The following is a 17,931-nucleotide window of genomic DNA, read 5'->3' on the forward strand; positions in this document are numbered from 1 at the left end:
AGAACCAGAGAAACAAGAGTTTCCATCCAACAGTCAACTAAGATTGGTTATCTGTGGAGATTCATTACTTATGTTAGTCTTTTACCTATCTCTAAATGGTATTGTTTGCCTTTATTGTTGCTAATTTTTAGGATTTCTAGTTGGAATATTAATATACCTTCAGATATAGCATTTGGAAATATTTTATCCCATTCTATTAGTAACTGTTTACTCTGTTTACATTGTCTTTGGATATACAATTTTTTTTTTATTTTTTAGGGAGTTTGTGTACTCTTCTGTTGCCTGTGCCATTGAAATCATATCCAAGAAATCACTGCCAATTTCAGTGTTGTGAGGTTTTATGACCCAGATTTTCTCCTAAAAGTTTATAGTCTTAAGATTTATATTTAGGTCTTTTATCTATTTTGAGTTAATATTTGTATATGGGATTAGGTAAGGGTCCAACTTTATTCTTTTCCATGTAATTATTATGTTTCAACAATATTTAAAATATTATTATTTCTACCACCAAATGTTCGTGGAAACCTTGTCAAAAATAACTTGACAATATAGGGAAGAATTTAGCTCTAGGCTTTTATTTAACTCCAATGGTTTATATATCTGCCTTTAGAATAGTACTACACTGTTTCAATTATTGTAGCTTTATATGGTTTGAAATATATCTTCTAGCTTTGTTCTTTTTCAAGATCGTTTTGGGTATCTAGAGTCCATATTCCATATTAGGATAGAGTTTTTTTCTGAAAAATAAATATATAAATATATGATAGTTTCACCTAAAAAAATAGAAAAAAATATTCTCTGGTAAGAAAGAAAGTAAAAAGAAATATTGAAATGTTATCTTTAAGTCATCAAAAGCTTGGTATCAGACAAATGAAACTGTTATGTGAGATTATCATTTTTAATTTTGGATAAATTGCTATAATACTAGATGTCAACCACTAAGCCAAGCATGGGAGGGAGGGATGGGGAGAGAATGGGGTGGGGATCGGGTGGGGGCTGACTGGGCGATGTGTGCATGTATGTCTTCAAAAGTTTGTATCCCACTATGATGTATGAATACAGTGCACCAATAAAAAATAAAAATAAAAAAACAAAAAAAGAAAAAAAAAGAAATTAATAAAGTAGAGAATAAAAAAACAATACTGAAAATCAACAAAACCAAAAGCTGGTTTCTTGAAAAAATTAACAATATAGATAAACCACTAGCCAAACTAACTAAAAAAAGAGAGAATCAACCCAAATTATGAAGATAAGAGACGAAAAGGAGACATTCCTACTGACAGTGTAGAAACCCAGAAGATTATCAGAAACTACTTTGAAAAACTATACTCCAAAATGGAAAATCCTGAGGAAATTAACAACTTTCCTAATCTGAGTCAAGAAGATATAGAACACTTAAACCAACCAATAACAATCAAAGAGATTGAAACAGCAATAAAGAGCTTACCATCAAAGAAAAGCCCAGGACCAGATGGTTTCCAAGTGAATTCTATAAAACCTTTATAGAAGAGCTAACCCCAATACTCCTTAAACTATTTCATAAAATAGAAAAAACCGGAACTCTCCCAAATACATTCTATGAAACCAACATCACACTAATACCCAAACTGAATAAAGACAGTTCAAGGAAGGAAAACTACAGGCCTATATCTCTGATGAACTTGGATGCAAAACTATTAAACAAAATACTAGCAACACGCATTCAAAACCACATCAAGAAAATCATACACCATGACCAGGTAGGGTTCATCCCAGGAATGCAAGGTTGGTTCAACATATGAAAATTAATCCATACTGCAGAGAATTGGAATAGAAGGAACATATCTCAACATCATAAAGGCAATCTACAATAAGCCCACCACCAACATCATATTAAATGGGGAAAAACTTCAAGAATTTCCCCTAAAAACTGGAACGAGACAAGGATGTCCACTATCACCACTTCTCTTCAATATAGTACTAGAGACTCAAGCCAGAGCAATAAGGCAAGAAAAGGAAATCAAAGGAGTACAAATAGGAAAAGAAGAACTTAAGCTTTCACTATTTGCAGATGACATGATACTATATTTAGAAAACCCAACAAACTCAACCAAAAGGCTTATAGAACTGATCAACAAATTCAGCAAGGTATCTGGATACAAAATCAATCTTAAAAAATCAGAAGCTTTCCTGTACACCAACCATAAATCCACTGAAAAAGAAATTCAGAAAACACTTCCACTCAGGATCTCCCACAAAAAAATAAAATACCTAGGAATAAACTTGACCAAGGAAGTAAAAGATCTCTACAAAGAAAATTATAAAACACTGAAAAAAGAAATCAAAGAAGATCTTAGAAGATGGAAAGACCTTCCATGTTCATGGATTGGCAGAATTAATATCATTAAAATGGCCATCCTCCCAAAAGTGATCTACAGATTTAATGCAATGCCCATTAAACTACCAAGATCATTCCTCACAGACATAGAAAAATCAGTCCTTAAATTTATCTGGAATAACAAAAAGCCCAGAATAGCCAAGGTAGTTCTCAGCAACAAAAACCACGCAGGAGGAATCACAATACCTGACTTTAAACTATACTACAAAGCCATTGTAATAAAAACAGTATGGTACTGGCAAAAGAACAGATATATAGACCAATGGAGCAGAATAGAAGACCCAGAAACAAGTCCACACACTTTCAGCCAATTGATTTTTGACAAAGGGGCCAAAAACATACACTGGAAAAAAGATAGCCTCTTCAACAAATGGTGTTGGCAAAACTGGTTAACCATATGCAGAAAATTGGATGTTAATCCCACTTTTTCACCCTGTACAAAAGTCAACTCACGATGGATCAAAGACTTGGAAATTAAACCAGAGACCTTGAAGCTCCTTGAAGAGGGCATAGGTCCAACACTACAACACATAGGCACAGACAAATATTTCCTCAACAAGACCCCAAAGGCACAACAAATTAAAAGGAGAATCAATACATGGGATTGCATGAAACTGAAGAGCTTCTGTTCAGCAAAGGAAACTATCAAGAACCTCAATCGAGAGCCAACAGAATGGGAGAAGATTTTTGCCACCTATACCACTGATAGAGGACTAATATCTAGAATATACAGAGAACTCAAGAAACTCAACACTAAGAAAACAAAGCATCCAATAACAAAATGGGCAAATGAACTAAATAGACACTTCACAAAAGAAGAAATTCAAATGGCCAATAAATGCATGAAAAAATGCTCAACATCACTGGCAATCAGAGAGATGCAAATCAAAACTACCCTGAGATTTCACCTAACTCCAACTAGAATGGCCATCATTCAAAACACAAACAACAACAGATGCTGGCGAGGATGTGGAGAAGTGGGAACTCTAAGACATTGTTGGTGGGATTGCAAATTAGTGCAACCACTTTGGAAAACAGTATGGAGAATCCTCAGAAGAATGGGAACAAATCTTCCATTTGATCCAGCAATACCACTGTTGGGTATCTACCCAAAAGAAAAGAAACCAAACTACCAAACTAATGCATGTGTATCTATGTTCATAGCTGCACAATTCACCATAGCCAAACTATGGAACCAGCCAAGATGTCCATCAACAGATGAATGGATTACAAAACTGTGGGATATGTACACAATGGAATTTTACTCAGCCATAAAAAAAAAACTCAATTACATCATTTTCAGGGAAATGGATGGAACTGGAGGACATTATGCTAAGTGAGATTAGTCAGGCACAAAAAATAAGAAATCAGATGCTTTCCCTAATATGTGAGAGTTAGGGAGAAATGGGTCATAGGAGGAACTCTTGGAAGAGGATCAGTAACTTTTAACTTTTAACTCTGTTTACATTGTCTTTGGATATACAATTTTTTTTTTATTTTTTAGGGAGTTTATTTACTCTTTTGTTGCCTGTGCCATTGAAATCATATCCAAGAAATCACTTCTAATTCCAATGTTGTGAGGTTTTATGACCCAGATTTTCTTCTAAAAGCTTATAGTATTAAGATTTATATTTAGGTCTTTTATCTATTTTGAGTTAATATTTGTATATGTGTTAGGTAAGGGTCCAATTTTATTCTTTTTCATTTATTATTATTTTTCAACAATATTTAGTTAAAAGACTAGTATTTCCTCCACCAAAAGTTCATGGAAACCTTGTCAAAAATAACTTGACAATGTATGGAAGAATTTATCTCTAGGCTTTTATTTAGCTCCAATGGTTTATATATCTGCCTTTAGAACAGTACTACACTGTTTCAATTATTGTAGCTTTATATGGTTTGAAATCAGAAAATATACATCTTCTAGCTTTGTTCTTCTTTGAGACTGTTTTGGGTATCTAGAGACCATATTCCATATCAGGATAGATTTTTTCTGAAAAATAAATAAATAAATGTATGATAGTTTCACCTAAAAAAAAAAAGAAAAAAATATTCTCTGGTAAGAAAGAAAGCAAAAAGAAATATTGAAATGTTATCTTTAAGTCATCAAAAGTTTGGTACCAGACAAATGAAACTATTATGTGAGATTATCAATGTTAATATTGTATAAATTGCTATAATACTAGATGTCAACCAGTAAGCCAAGCGTGGGAAGGAGGGATGGGGAGGGAATGGGGTGGGGATAGTGGTAGGGGCTAACTGGGCGAGATGTGCATGTATGTCCACAAAAGTATTTTCTTTATACCACTATGATGTATGAATACATTGCACCAATAAAAAATAAATTTAAAAAAATAAAAAAAATAAAAATAAATAAAAAAAATAAAAATTAAAAGGCAACTTTCAAAAAAATGGCCAATAAATACATGAAAAATTAAAAAAAATTAAAAAAAAGAATTCCCCCTAAAAACAGGAACAAGACAAAGATGTCCATTATCACCACTTCTCTTCACTATAGTACTAGAAACTCTAGCCAGAGCAAGAAGGCAAGATAAGAAAATCAAAGGAGTACAAATAGGAAAAGAACTCAAACTTTCACTATTTGCAGATGACATGGTACTATATTTAGAAAACCCAACAAACTGAACCAAAAGGCTTATAGAACTGATCAACAAATTCAGCGAAGTGTCTGAATACAAAATCAATCTTAAAAAATCAGAAGCTTTTTTGTATACCAACCATAAATCCACTAAAAAAGAAATTCAGAAAACACTTCCACTCAGGATCTCCCACAAAAAAATAAAATACTTAGGAATAAACTTAACCAAGGAGGTAAAAGATCCCTACAAAGAAAATTATAAAACATTGAAAAAAGAAATCTAAGAAGATCTTAGAAGATGGAAAGATCTTCCATGTTCATGGATAGGCAGAATAAATATCATTAAAATGTCCATCCTTCCAAAACTGATCTACAGATTCAATGCAATGCCCATTAAACTACCAAGATCATTCCTCACAGACATAGAAAAAATCAGTCCTTAAATTTATTTGGAGAAACAAAAATCCCAGAATAGCCAAAGTAGTTCTCAGCAACAAAAAGCGTGCAGGAGGAATCACAATACCTGACTTTATACTATACTACAATGACATTGTTTAAAAAAAAAAACAGCATGGTACTGGCACAAAAACAGATACATAGACCAATGGGAGCAGAATAGAAGACCCAGAAACAAGTCCACACAGTTTCAGCCAATTGATTTTTGACAAAGGAGCCAAAAACATACACTGGAGAAAAGATAGCCTGTTCAACAAATGGTGTTGGCAAAACTGGTGAACCATATGCACAAAATTGGAAATTAATCCCACTTTCTCACCCTGCACAAGAGTCAATTCAAGATGGATCAAAGACTTGGAAATTAGACCAGAGACCTTGAAGCTTTTTTAAGAAGGCATAGATCTAACACTACAACATATAGGCACAGATAAACACTTTCTCAACAAGACCCCAAAGGCACAAGAAATTAAAAGGCGAATCAACACGTGGGATTGCATGAAAATGAAGAGCTTCTGTTCAACAAAGGAAAGTATCAAGAACCTCGATCGAGAACCGACAGAATGGGAGAAGAATTTTGCCACCTACCCCTCCAATAGAGGACTAATATCTAGAATATACAGAGAACTCAAGAAACTCAACACTAAAAAACAAAGCATCCAATAACAAAATGGGCAAGTGAACTAAATAGATACTTCATGAAAGAAGAAATTCAAATAGCCAATAAATGCATGAAAAAATGCTCAACATCATTGGCAATCAGAGAGATGCAAATCAAAACTACCCTGAGATTTCACCTAACTCCAACTAGAATGATAATTATTCAAAACACAAACAACAACAAATTCTGGCAAGGATGTGGAGAAGTGGAAACTCTAAAACATTGTTGGTGGGATGGCAAATTAGTGCAACCACTTTGGAAAACAGTATGGAGAATCCTCAGAAGAATAGGAACAAATCTGCCATTTGATCCAGCAATACCACTTCTAGGTATCTATCTACCCAATATAAAAGAAACCAAACTACCAAACTAATGCATGTGTATCTATGTTCATAGCTGCACAATTCACCATAGCCAAACTATGGAACCAGCCAAGATGTCCATCAACAAATGAATGGATTACAAAACTGTGGGATATGTACACAATGGAATTTTACTCAGCCATAAAAAAACCTCAATTACATCATTTTCAAGGAATGGATAAAACTGGAGGACATTATGCTAAGTGTCATAGGAGGAACTCTAGATGAAAAAGGAAATCCTATAGAGGAGCAAACAAGACAACCTAAATGAGGGGATGGGAGGGGGAAGAAGGAAATTCTCTAAAACACACAATGTACTTAAACATATTGAAGTCAACCACTAAGCCAAGCAAAGGAAGGAGGGATGGGGAGGGAATGGGGTGGGAATTGGGTAGGGGTTAAATGGGTTACGTCTACATGTATGTCCAAACAAGTTGTTTTTTACCCCAATATGGTGTATGAATATAATGCACCAATAAAAATTTAAATATATATATATATATTATTGGTGCATTGTAGTCATACATCTTAATGGAATAAAAAAATTTGTGGAGCTATACATGCACATATCACCCAATTAGCCCTTATCCAATCCCCATCCTGTTCCTTCCCCATCTCTTCTCCCCATGCTTGATTTATTGATCGACTTTGGTAAGTTTAAGTACATCATGTGCTTTAAAGAGTTTCCATCTTCCCCCTCTCTTCCCCTCAGACAGGTCATCTTAATTGCTCCTCTATAGGGGCCCTTCTTCATCTAGAGTTCTTCCTATTACCCATTTCTCCCTAGTTTTCGCCTATTAGGGAAAGGAAATATAATCAATCTTGGAGCATATTTGAGCTAATTATCAGAGAAGAAAAACTAGAAAATTGCTAATCAAAGGTTATATACTTTAAGATTAAAAAAAATCAAGCCAGGTGTGATGGCACACGCTTGTCTTCCCCGTACTTGGGAGGCTGAGACAGGAAGATTTCAGGTTTGTGACCAACCTCAGCTACTTAGTGAAGCCCTCTGCAACTTGGTGAGACCATGTTTCAAAATAAAGAATAAAAAATAGGGAAGAGGTGTAGCTCTGAAGTAGAATGCCCCTGGATTCAATTCCCAGTACCATATACACACAAAAAAGAGATCGCATTTGAAAACTTGTCAGTTTTCCACAATTCAGGAATTTTAAGGTTCAGAAAACTAACTTGCCTAAAATGAATCTATGAAGCTATTTGTGGTTTTTATATAAATATTCAAACTTGGTGAATTATAAATATTAATGCTTGGATGACAGGCCCTGAACCTCCTAGGGGTTGTTACAGAAAATGATAGGAGAATCTCTTAGCCAGAAAGCTTGGGTCCCAAAGCATTTCCAATTTGGGATTTTTTTTTAATTTGGGAATATTTGCATTATACATACATGATTAGATACCTTGGAGATAGGACCCAAGTCTCACAAAATTCATTTCTTATACATACTTATTATACAAAGACCTTGCAGCTAACTCTGTACCCTGTCCTCAGGGCACTACATTCTGGCTGCCACCCCTCATGTGAGGTCAGAAGTGAGATTTTCCTGTGACCTGATATCAGGTTTGAAGAAATTTATGACTTTGGATCATTTCAGATTTGGGATTTTGTTCAATCTGTATACGATTCAGTATGTTCACTGAATTGTATTTTTAAAATGTCTAAATTCAGAAGCATTTCTAGCAGCAAGAGTTTTGTTTAGGGGCTGAGGACTTCTGGAAGAATCTGCGCTGTGTGGTGACCCTCCTCAAGGGTGGAGAACTATTTCTTCACCAAAGGAATGCTAAGTGTACCATGGCCCTCATTCACTCTGTGTGGGGTGGGGGGTTACTAGGCACTACCACTGAGCTATACTCCCAACCCTTTTTAAAAAAAAATGTGTCATGTTATATTGCTGAGTCTTGCTATGTTGCTAAGGCTGTCCTTGAACCTGCAAACATACTGTCTCAACCTCCCAAGTGCAAGGATTATAAGTGTAGGCCACCACGTTCACCTCCTCATTCATCTTCCCTGCTGTGTAGCTCTTAGGTGCCTTTGGGTCCCTCAGGTGACCAGGTGTGTGAAGCCCCCCCATCCTCAAACGTGTCTGCCCTGTCAGGTCTGTCCTGGAGCGCAGGCACCGACTCCTGCCTCCCACCTGGGCTTCTCTGTCAGTATGGCAGCCTCACACAGGAGGACCTTGACCAGTAGCCCGTGGGAACCAATGGCGAGTCCCTCCTTCCATTAGCACAGTGGACAGCCTAGTGCACTGTGCCCTTCTCAGACAATCTGAAGAGACAGAGCCGCCGGCGGTCCTAACAGCAGCCTGCGTGTGGTGCGCCTTGCTTTGGCTGCTCCCTTCACTACTGCTCGATCCCTCACTTCCCTTCCTAGGGCCAGACTCTCAGATAAAACGTCCTCACATTGGTCCCTGCCACAGACTGCTGTCTAAAGACCCAGGCCGAGCTATCCACATCATTAGTCCTCACAACAATGAGGTTGGAATCAATAAGAATCCATGAGAGGTTTGCTCATGCTCCCATAATCATTTACCTTCCAGCTGCGAGTGTGCCGGGCATCAGCACAGAGCACTAAGGAGAGGAGAATGTCAACAATATTGTTCTAGTCACCATTCTTGAAGCTGTGATCTAAAAGACTGACCACGTAGCTTAGAGGAAAGAAGATTTACTTTTCTTACGGTTTGGGGCTCAGTCCATGTGAGGAGAGGGTCTGCAGATCTTAGGGCATGGTGGCAGAAGGTGGAGGGAGAGCACATGGGCTGAGTTTCTCCCATCATGGAGGGCAAAAGCAAGAGCAAGGTCAGAGGGAGGAGGAACCATATCTATCAACCCAAGACTGCATCCCTAGGAATGCACCTTCTCCAGCCTCACTGGCCTGGGTCACCACCCCGCAAACCCATGACAGAGGATTTATCTACTGCTGAGATTACGACCCTCATGACTCAATACATGAGTTCCAAACATTAATAAATGAGCTCGTTCGGGGACATTTATATTTAACTATAACAAACATGGGCCATGCCCTTGAGTTGAGCTGGGGAGGGTGAGCCAGGGGACAAAGACATAGTACATCATATAATAGCAGGTGGGCTCTATGCTGTGGCACTCCAGGGGAGGGAACCTCACTATGCCAAGTGCTGGTGAGGATGTGGATCTACTGAGATGCCTGTTTGCTGCTGAGAAATTTAAAGTGAGCCCGTCCCGCTGTTGAACTAAGTGGCCATGCCTATAAAAATTAAATACATGCCCACTGTGCAATACAGCAGCCTTACTCCTAGGTAACTACCCAGAGTAATGTAAGCAAACTTCCCTCATATGTAAGCTATGAAGATGAACAGGTGAATGCACAGTGTATCCCAGAATGCCCAGGTAAAATCATCTGGACACAACTCTAACTTGCCAAGTTCTTGGGTGCTTCTTGGTATTGGAGATTGAACCCAGGGGCATCTACTTCTGAGCTACACCCCCTCCCATGGCCTACTTTATTTTTATTTTTTTTTCATTTTAAACAAGAAGTTTATTTAAACAACAAGACGCTTGACTTGAAGGGAAAACTATCTAGGATTCTTTAAGAGTAATTTACCCCTACTTAGAGACAGATCACCCTACATGTAACAGCTACATACAAAAAAGTTATAAAATTGTCCTTGGTTTTACAATGATAAATGAAAAACATTAAAATTCTCCAATCGAACAAGGTATGCAAGGATTTTTATGTTGTTGGTTTTTCTTTTTCTTTTTTGTTAAAACAATGAGAGCAAAATAACTTACTGGAATATAAAGATAAGAGCTGAATGAGCATGCCACTAATGGAGAAAGGGGATATTTTCACAGAACCAGTATTTTTCCCCATCCCATCTCCATTTGATGTCAATCAAAACATATCATTGGCCATTTAGTTTAAAAAAAGAAAAGCAATATGCTTGTGCACATACACCAGTTACTTTATGTACAATAAAGGAATGGGGAAGGGGAAAATGAAAGAATAGAGAAAACTATACTGTAGTAGTCAGGATGAGGTGGAACCGAATTGCAGTTTTCTAATTGCGAATGTATTTTTGGTCTGTAAGAACGGAGTTCTGGAGTAAAATGGCAGGTTCCCTTTTTAGTAGACACCTCCTGTCTGCTGCTGGAACACATCAATTGTATCTTCATCCTCCATTTCCAACTGTGCAGGTGTGTCTGTTTCATTGATTGGCTGCCCATCAAATCGAAATCTGATCTGTCTCATTGACAAACCCTTTCGTTCACAATAGGCTTTCGTTAGTTTATTAAGTGGTGTATGCCTCTTAATCTTAAACTGCACCACAGAACCATCCTGCCCCGCCACCTTCAAATTAATATGATCGTTGTTCTCAGTCTTGACTCCTTCCTTGGGCTTTTCGTCAGCCATGGCGAGCGCCGGAGGCTCCTCAGCTGCCGCTTCACAAAAGAGGCACCGGGTCCGCGCCGAGCGAGCGCACAGGAGCGCACAGGCGGCACCAGGAGCGGCAGGAGAAGCTATTTTTATTTTTTGAAACAGAGTCTCATTAGGTTGATGAGAGTCTTATTACTTGCTGAGATTGCCCTCAAGCCTGCAATCCTCCTGTCTCTGCCTCCCTGTACTGGGATTACAAGCATGCACCACCAAACACAGCTCACAAACTCTAACTTAAAAGCAAAACTAGATTTAAAAGCAGAAAAGAAGGCCAGGCATGGTGGTGCACGCTTGTAATCCCAGTACTTGAGAGGCTGAGACAGGAGGATCACATGGGTTCAAAGCCAGCCTCAGCTACTTAGTGAGGCTCTCAGCAACTTAGTGAGACCCTGCTTCCAAATAAAATATAAAAATAGGTCTGAGAGTATAGCCTGGAGATAGAAAGCCCCTGGGTTCTATCCCCAGTACCATACACACACAAAAAAAAAAAAAGCAGAAAAGAAATTATACTTTCAATCGCAAGCACAGCAGTCACACAGAGACAAGACATTTTTGTATAGAAGATAGACTTTGCAGGCTAACATGAAAATTTTTCATTAACCCGAATATAGTCAAAAGTCATGTAAAGCTATAACTTTAAGCCACGAATCGTGGTACATGCCTGTAATCCCAGTACTTGAGAGGTTGAGCCAGGAGGACCACAGGCTCAAAGATAGCCTCAGCAAATAGTGAGACTCTCGTCAATCTAAAGACCCTGTTTCAAAAAATAAAAATAAAATAGGCTGGGCGTGTAGCTTGGAAGTAGACTGGGCTGGGGTTCAATATCTAGTGCCACACATGAAATTTTAAAAGTATTGTTCCACATTCAAAGACTATTGCCAAAACCCAACAGAATTGCACCTGCGCTCTCATCTAGCTTAAGTTCCCAAATGTCTGCTGTGTTCTTTTCAAGTGGAATATCAAGTGAAAATAGAACAAAATAATCTGTGAACACCCAAAAGAATTCTCTAAGAGAAGCCCTGTGCTCATTAAAAAAAATAACGCCAGCTCTATTGTATTGTATAATTACCAGTGGTGACCACTTAACATTCTTGTAGAGGTTAAAGGGTTATGATGTTAGAAATACATTACACCTGATGTAATTAAAAATAATTACTGTGACAATTTCTAGATGCAATCCACCCAAAACAACTGAAACCCATGACCTCAACACCACGCGTGCTCTGGCACCTTCATGGCTTCACAGACTAGACATGAATCGGCTCTCAGGAATGGATAAAGAACACCCGTCAGCATCACCAAGTCCAGGCTGCCTGGCAAGCTGGGCTTGGATTTATTTAGGAAAATAAATTCTGAGATGTTGTGAAGATAGAATACAAAGCTGGCCACTCAGTGTCTCGGTCGTACAAAACAACTGACCAGCCAGGTGAGGAGATGCATGCCTATAATCCCAGTACTTGGGAGGCTGAGAGAGGAGGACCGCAGGTTCACAGCTAGCCTCAGCAACTTCGGGAGACTCTCTGCAACTTAGTAAACCTTGTTTCACTAAGATAAGGAATAAAAAATAGGGCAAGGGGTATGCTTGGAGATAGAATGACCCTGGTTCCATTCCCAGTACCCATGTATATACCCCAGTATAACATGTGCTACACGTGACAATCTAGAAATGTGGCTCTTTTCCAGAAGACAGAGGAAACTGACTTATAACCTAAAGATTCTAATGTAGCCAGGAACCCAAGAAGCATGGGTAAATGGGAAAAACTGAAGTTGCATCATCCATCTATTTATGAAGGTAGCAGACTTTGCTTTCTACAGAAGTTATACTCTTCAAATATTCCCAGAATTCAATTTTTTATAAAAATTGAGATAAAATGAGATATTTTAAATATTTTAGTGGAATTCCCTTTTGAAAAAAAACACAAGTAAATCTTGGTCTTAGACTCCCTGGCACTACCTCAAATGTATCTTTCTCATAAACCTACACTTCCATGTAGAATGGGGTTTGCAGGTTATTTTGGTTTTGTTGTTTGGTTTTAACTAATTATGCCAACAGAGATCACTGTGAAATCAAGAAGAGTCTTTGGAAAGTGTATAATGTGTGTGGAAAGTAGAGAGATGCTGGTGCCAGCCAGATAAGCTCAATCTGCAGAGCTCTGTCTCAGTGAGGAGGCTGGACCTCAACACAGGGAGATCAGAGTGTGCCAGGAACTGAAGGATGATGAAAGGGAGGGAAGAGAGATGGAGGGAGAAGGTGGGGTACCAGCTATTCTGTCCACACAGTCAGACAAGAAGAGTGAGCCCGTGAAGAGTGCTTGTGATTCTCTGGCTCCTGCCTCACACAGCACCCAGTGCAGGAATCCAAAACACCTGAACACCACAACTTAGAGAAAGAAGATTTATTTGCACACAGTTCTGGAGATTTCAGAGGTTCAGTCCATGTCAAGCCAGGTTACATGCATGGTGGCAGGAGGGAAGGGGGGGAGAGGGAGAGGGGAGGGGAGGGGGAGAACATGAGAGCACAGCCCAAGGCTTTCACATCATGGAGACCAGAAGCAAAAGAGAGCCAGAAAGGGGAGTCCATGACACAAGCACAGTCCTGAAGGCCACACCACCAGGGACCCAACTCCTCCAGCCACATAACCCACCTGCCTGGGTTACCTGATAAATTCTTTATAGCAGATTTGTCCACTGATGAAATTAGAATCATCACATCAGCTCTGTACATCAATACATGAGCATATAGAATGCCATATTGACATGTGACATTCTATATGTCTACCATTAAAGTCTCTCATTTAACTTCATGTTGAGCTGTAGAGAAGGCAGAACCGGCCTTGTTGATAAGACTGTCTGACTCCTCTGGGTATGATTTCAAGACACAGTAATTGACTCTGACCTGGGATGGGGGGAATCAGTGGGGGCTGGAAATGTCCTTTCTCTTTCTCTCTCTCACTCTCTTTCTTTCTCTTTCTCTCTCTCTCTCTCTCTCTCTCTCTCTCTCTCTCTCTCTCTCTCACACACACACACACACACACACACACACACACACCGAAAAGAAAAGTAATGCAGAAAGGCTTGCTTCTTTCACTGAAGGCTGCCCACCCTCCTCTTGGTCCTTACTGGGTCCTCCAGCACAGCACCTGGGAACCGGTTTTGAACCCTCCCCATCTAGACCACAATATCAACTGCCAAATCTATCAATAAAACTAAGAAAACTTAGACTCACCAAGGTCCAGATGAATGCCAGGGACAAAAGAGTCGAGAAAGAACATGAGGATGACGATCACCAGCACCACCAGGCACCTGGCCAGCAGAGTCCTGTCCGATATCCCGTGCTGTGAGAGAGAAGATACAGCTCACAAGCTTCTGAGTCCCACATGTGCCCACAGTTCTGTTTAACCTCAATTATAACAAATTCTTCCTTAGGATGAAAAATAAATCATCTTGAACTTGGAAGAGGAAGAGAAGGTTATGTATTACAAGAGCTGTACAAATTCACTTGAAAAAAATAAACTTCACAGAGGTGAAACACAGGACAGTCTTTTTGTAAGACACTGGGCCCAAGAGCTTTTCAAGGTAACATGAGTATATTCAGCTGTTGTGGGAGTCTCTGCCCCATGTTGGTGAGGTGTTCACAAAGCCACCTGGGAGATGACAGATGGCCTCCCGGGACCTGGCCCTTGCAGACACATCCCTTCTGCTGCCTGTGTGGCCCAGTGTTTTAGTCCAACTTTCCTCTTTTTATTCAAGTTCATGGCACAAAGCTTAATGTGCTCTTGAGCCACCATGACTCCTGTGTACAGCTCTCACTGTATGTTTTTGTGTAATGCTGAGAAGGTCCTTGGAATGAAGGTGCTGCCCCCTCATCCCAAGGGAACCTTCCCAGATACCCAAGGACTGAGGATGGCACGCCATCTTTGGCAGTACCTTCATGAGCCCCAGAGTCACAGGCCATTGGGGTGCTCCTTCCCATGAGTCCCTGAGAAGTGCTGGCTGCGTGGCCATAGTTGTGTAGGGTCAGGGCAGGGAGCAAGTACAGATGGGCACCATATCAGCTGGCCCTCCTGCCAGGATCCCCTGTGTAATTCCACTCGATGGTTACACTGAGTCCTCCCCTAAGAATGACCTTGCTAATGCATCTGTCCAGCTGTCTGTAGAATACACCTGGATTTAGATAAGACATCCTTTGCTATCCATGGTTAGTTGATTCCAGGACTCAGCAGATACAAAAACCCTCAGACACTCAAGTCTCTTGTGTAAAACAGCATTTGTGTAAAGTCTACACACACCCTTCCTCATACTTTAAGTCATCTCTAGATTCCTTATAAAAACCTAGTACAATGTAAATGCTATGCCAATAGTTGTTATACCATATTGTTTAGGGACTAATGACAAGAAAAAATTGTGTACATGTTCAGTACATAAAGACACAGTGTTTTTTCAAATATTTTCAATCCTAGCCAGGTATGGGGGTGCATGTTTGTAATCCTAGTATTTGGGAGGCTGAGACAGGAGAAACGCAGGTTCATGGCCAGCCTCAGCTACTTAGTGAGGTCCTCTGCAACTTAGTGAGAACTTGTTCCAAGATAAAGAATTGAAAATAGGGCTGGAGATATAGCTCAGAGGTAGAAAGCCCCTGTGTTCCATCCCCAGTACCACAAAAACTATATATATTTTCAATCCTATCTGCTTGTGCTAATCCTATTCTGCTTTCAATCCTATATACTTAGATGCGGAAATCATGGATACAGAGGACTAACTGTGGGACTCTCTGATTATAGATTCAATGACTTATAAATATACATGGTTTAGATGTCTATAAGTATATCTATAACTAGATGTAGGTACAGATAGGTGTAGACATATAGAGACAGATGCAGAGATAAAGATACAGACACAGAGATATATTGATATATAGTTATGGATTTAGAGAGGTAGATAGATAAGGTAGATACAGATGTGTAAATAGATATTTACATATATAGATATAGACACAGATATATATGGACAGATAAAGACAGAGACATATATAAATAAGGTAGATATAGATATATAAGTTGAGATTTAGGTATGCAGATATAGACACCTATAAAGACACACAAATAGGCAGGTCGAGATCGATTCTCTGAGTCCCTCTGGTCACAAAGTTAAAACCATGTCATCAAAATCATAAGCATACTCTCCTCTCACAGAAGCCCCAGCTGCAGTCCCTGGTGCCCTGGATGCAGAAGAGGTGCAGCCCTCCCCCGTGCATGGAGCCACCTGCTGAGCACAGCCCCCCACACACACTGCAGAGACCCAGGACACGGCCTGCCCCACCCCTCTCCCCACCGCCAATGAAGGCCAATTTTGCTGCATGATTCTGGGGTAGAGAATTGGGAGGCACTGAGGTTCTTAGAGTAGAGCAAAGTTGGTTCTCGTCAGGACTGAGGAGAGGTTCCACCAACGCTCCTGAGATCACAAGACCCATGGAAGGTCAGTATGACCACAGGCACCCCAAAGATTAGAGATGGACGTGCAGCCAGTCAACAAACAACCCCATGTCATTCGGCTAGTAAAAAGGGAGGTTGCTGGGTGTTGGTCTCCTTTTGGCAATCTGGGGTGATTTCAGTGACTAAGAATTCACTGTTGCAATGAAGGGACATGGTCAAGCCTCCTTCCTCTCCTCTCCACATCTCCTCAGACCTCACCCAGCAGGTGCACACAGCAGTACACACAGCGGTACACACAGAAGTACAACATCCCTCCTCTAACTCAAGGCCAAAAGGATGTGATCTCATGAGACAGCAGGTCCTGTACCCACTTGGGGATCAGAAGCGTATGGTAGGCACACCCTTCTTTTCTGACCATGCATGGAAGACTGAAGGCAGCCCACAGTCCAAATCCCTTAAGAGCACATTGTCCAGCAGGAGGACATTAGTGTTTAAATTCCCTTCAGCAAAGGACAGGTGTCCCCATCATAATTAGAGAGTGAACATTCAACCTCCTGTTGAAAAGAATGTATATGGATTTGAAATTTCAATGAGGTACCAATGGTCTGGAACATGGCTCTCCTGGCCAAGAGAGGAGCCTTGTGCATCCAAGGTAGGCTGAGAAAGTCTGCTGCAGCAGGAAAATGAGCAAAACAAACCTTTTTTTATTATTTTTATGGTACTAGGGGTGGAACCCAGGGGCTTTCTACCTCCGGGCTATGCTCCCAGACCTATTTTATATTTATTTGGAAACAGGGTCTCACTAGGTTGTTGAGAGCCTAAGTAGCTGAGGCTGGCTTCGAACCTGTGTGATCCTCCTGTCTCAGCCTCCCAAGCGCAGGGATTACAAGCGTGCGCCACTACGCCTGGCAGAACAAGCCTTTTTTAAGCAAGCTCTGCCCCAGAAGTCAAAGCTATACAGCAGGACTCACACACGTCCACGTCTGTCCTTAAGTTGCACAGTCTTAGGCACCATGCCTCACAGGCTCAGCCGCCAGCTCCTCGCTGCAAAGGGAACCCTAATCTTGCCTTTCAGGGTCAGGGGAAGCTGGCAAGGCACAGCCCAGCCCACAGGGCCTGCCCACCATGCCAACCGGGGGCATGCCTAAAGGGCATCTTCAAAGGCATAAAACATGGTAAGGTTTCAATTTCCTGAAAAGATAAGCTACCATGTCTGGAAATGCTTTTCCTCGTTAATGCAGAGAGATGAATTATGTCTCATTCACAGCTACAGGAATGGAAAGAACAACGGCTTTTAGTCATTACTTCATCTGAGGTAAAAGGAAAACTTCGTTTCACCACAAAGAGATAATCAGTGCTTGAGGTGATGGGTACACTAGCGGCTCTGAGTCGGTCATTATGTATGCGACCAGACACCACGCACTTCAGAACCTCTACACGTAGGTATGCATCAACTTAAACTTTAAAATAATAGTACACTTTTAAAAATTAGCCCGTCTCTTCTGCAAGATATGAACTGAATCAAAATGTCTGAGAAAATAAAGATACCTTCTTTTGTAGCTCCTGAATATTGGTCTCCCAGTTTTTGTCCTCCTGTGAGATTTGCCTGAAAGAAAAA

The 17,931-nt window shown here is 40.1% G+C and overlaps 2 protein-coding genes across 2 annotated transcripts in view; both read right to left on the reverse strand.

Annotated features, from left to right (window-relative positions):
• OCA2 (OCA2 melanosomal transmembrane protein) overlaps positions 1–17,931 on the reverse strand; it is a gene marked incomplete at both ends in the record, with an annotated part of 223,570 nt that overhangs the window by 154,529 nt on the left and 51,110 nt on the right. The window contains 2 exons of the mRNA XM_080691713.1: positions 14,108–14,216; positions 17,862–17,919. Of these exons, the coding sequence (XP_080547839.1) occupies positions 14,108–14,216; positions 17,862–17,919 (167 nt within the window). The remainder of the gene's footprint in view (positions 1–14,107; positions 14,217–17,861; positions 17,920–17,931) is intronic.
• Positions 10,570–10,857, reverse strand: LOC308259846 (small ubiquitin-related modifier 2-like; the record flags this gene model as incomplete). Its single annotated transcript, XM_080691152.1, has 1 exon — positions 10,570–10,857. The coding sequence occupies one exon, from the start codon at positions 10,855–10,857 to the stop codon at positions 10,570–10,572; it is 288 nt and encodes a 95-aa protein (XP_080547278.1).

This window comes from Muscardinus avellanarius, assembly GCF_963383645.1.
Source record: "Muscardinus avellanarius genome assembly, chromosome: 3".
Lineage (NCBI taxonomy): Eukaryota > Metazoa > Chordata > Mammalia > Rodentia > Gliridae > Muscardinus > Muscardinus avellanarius.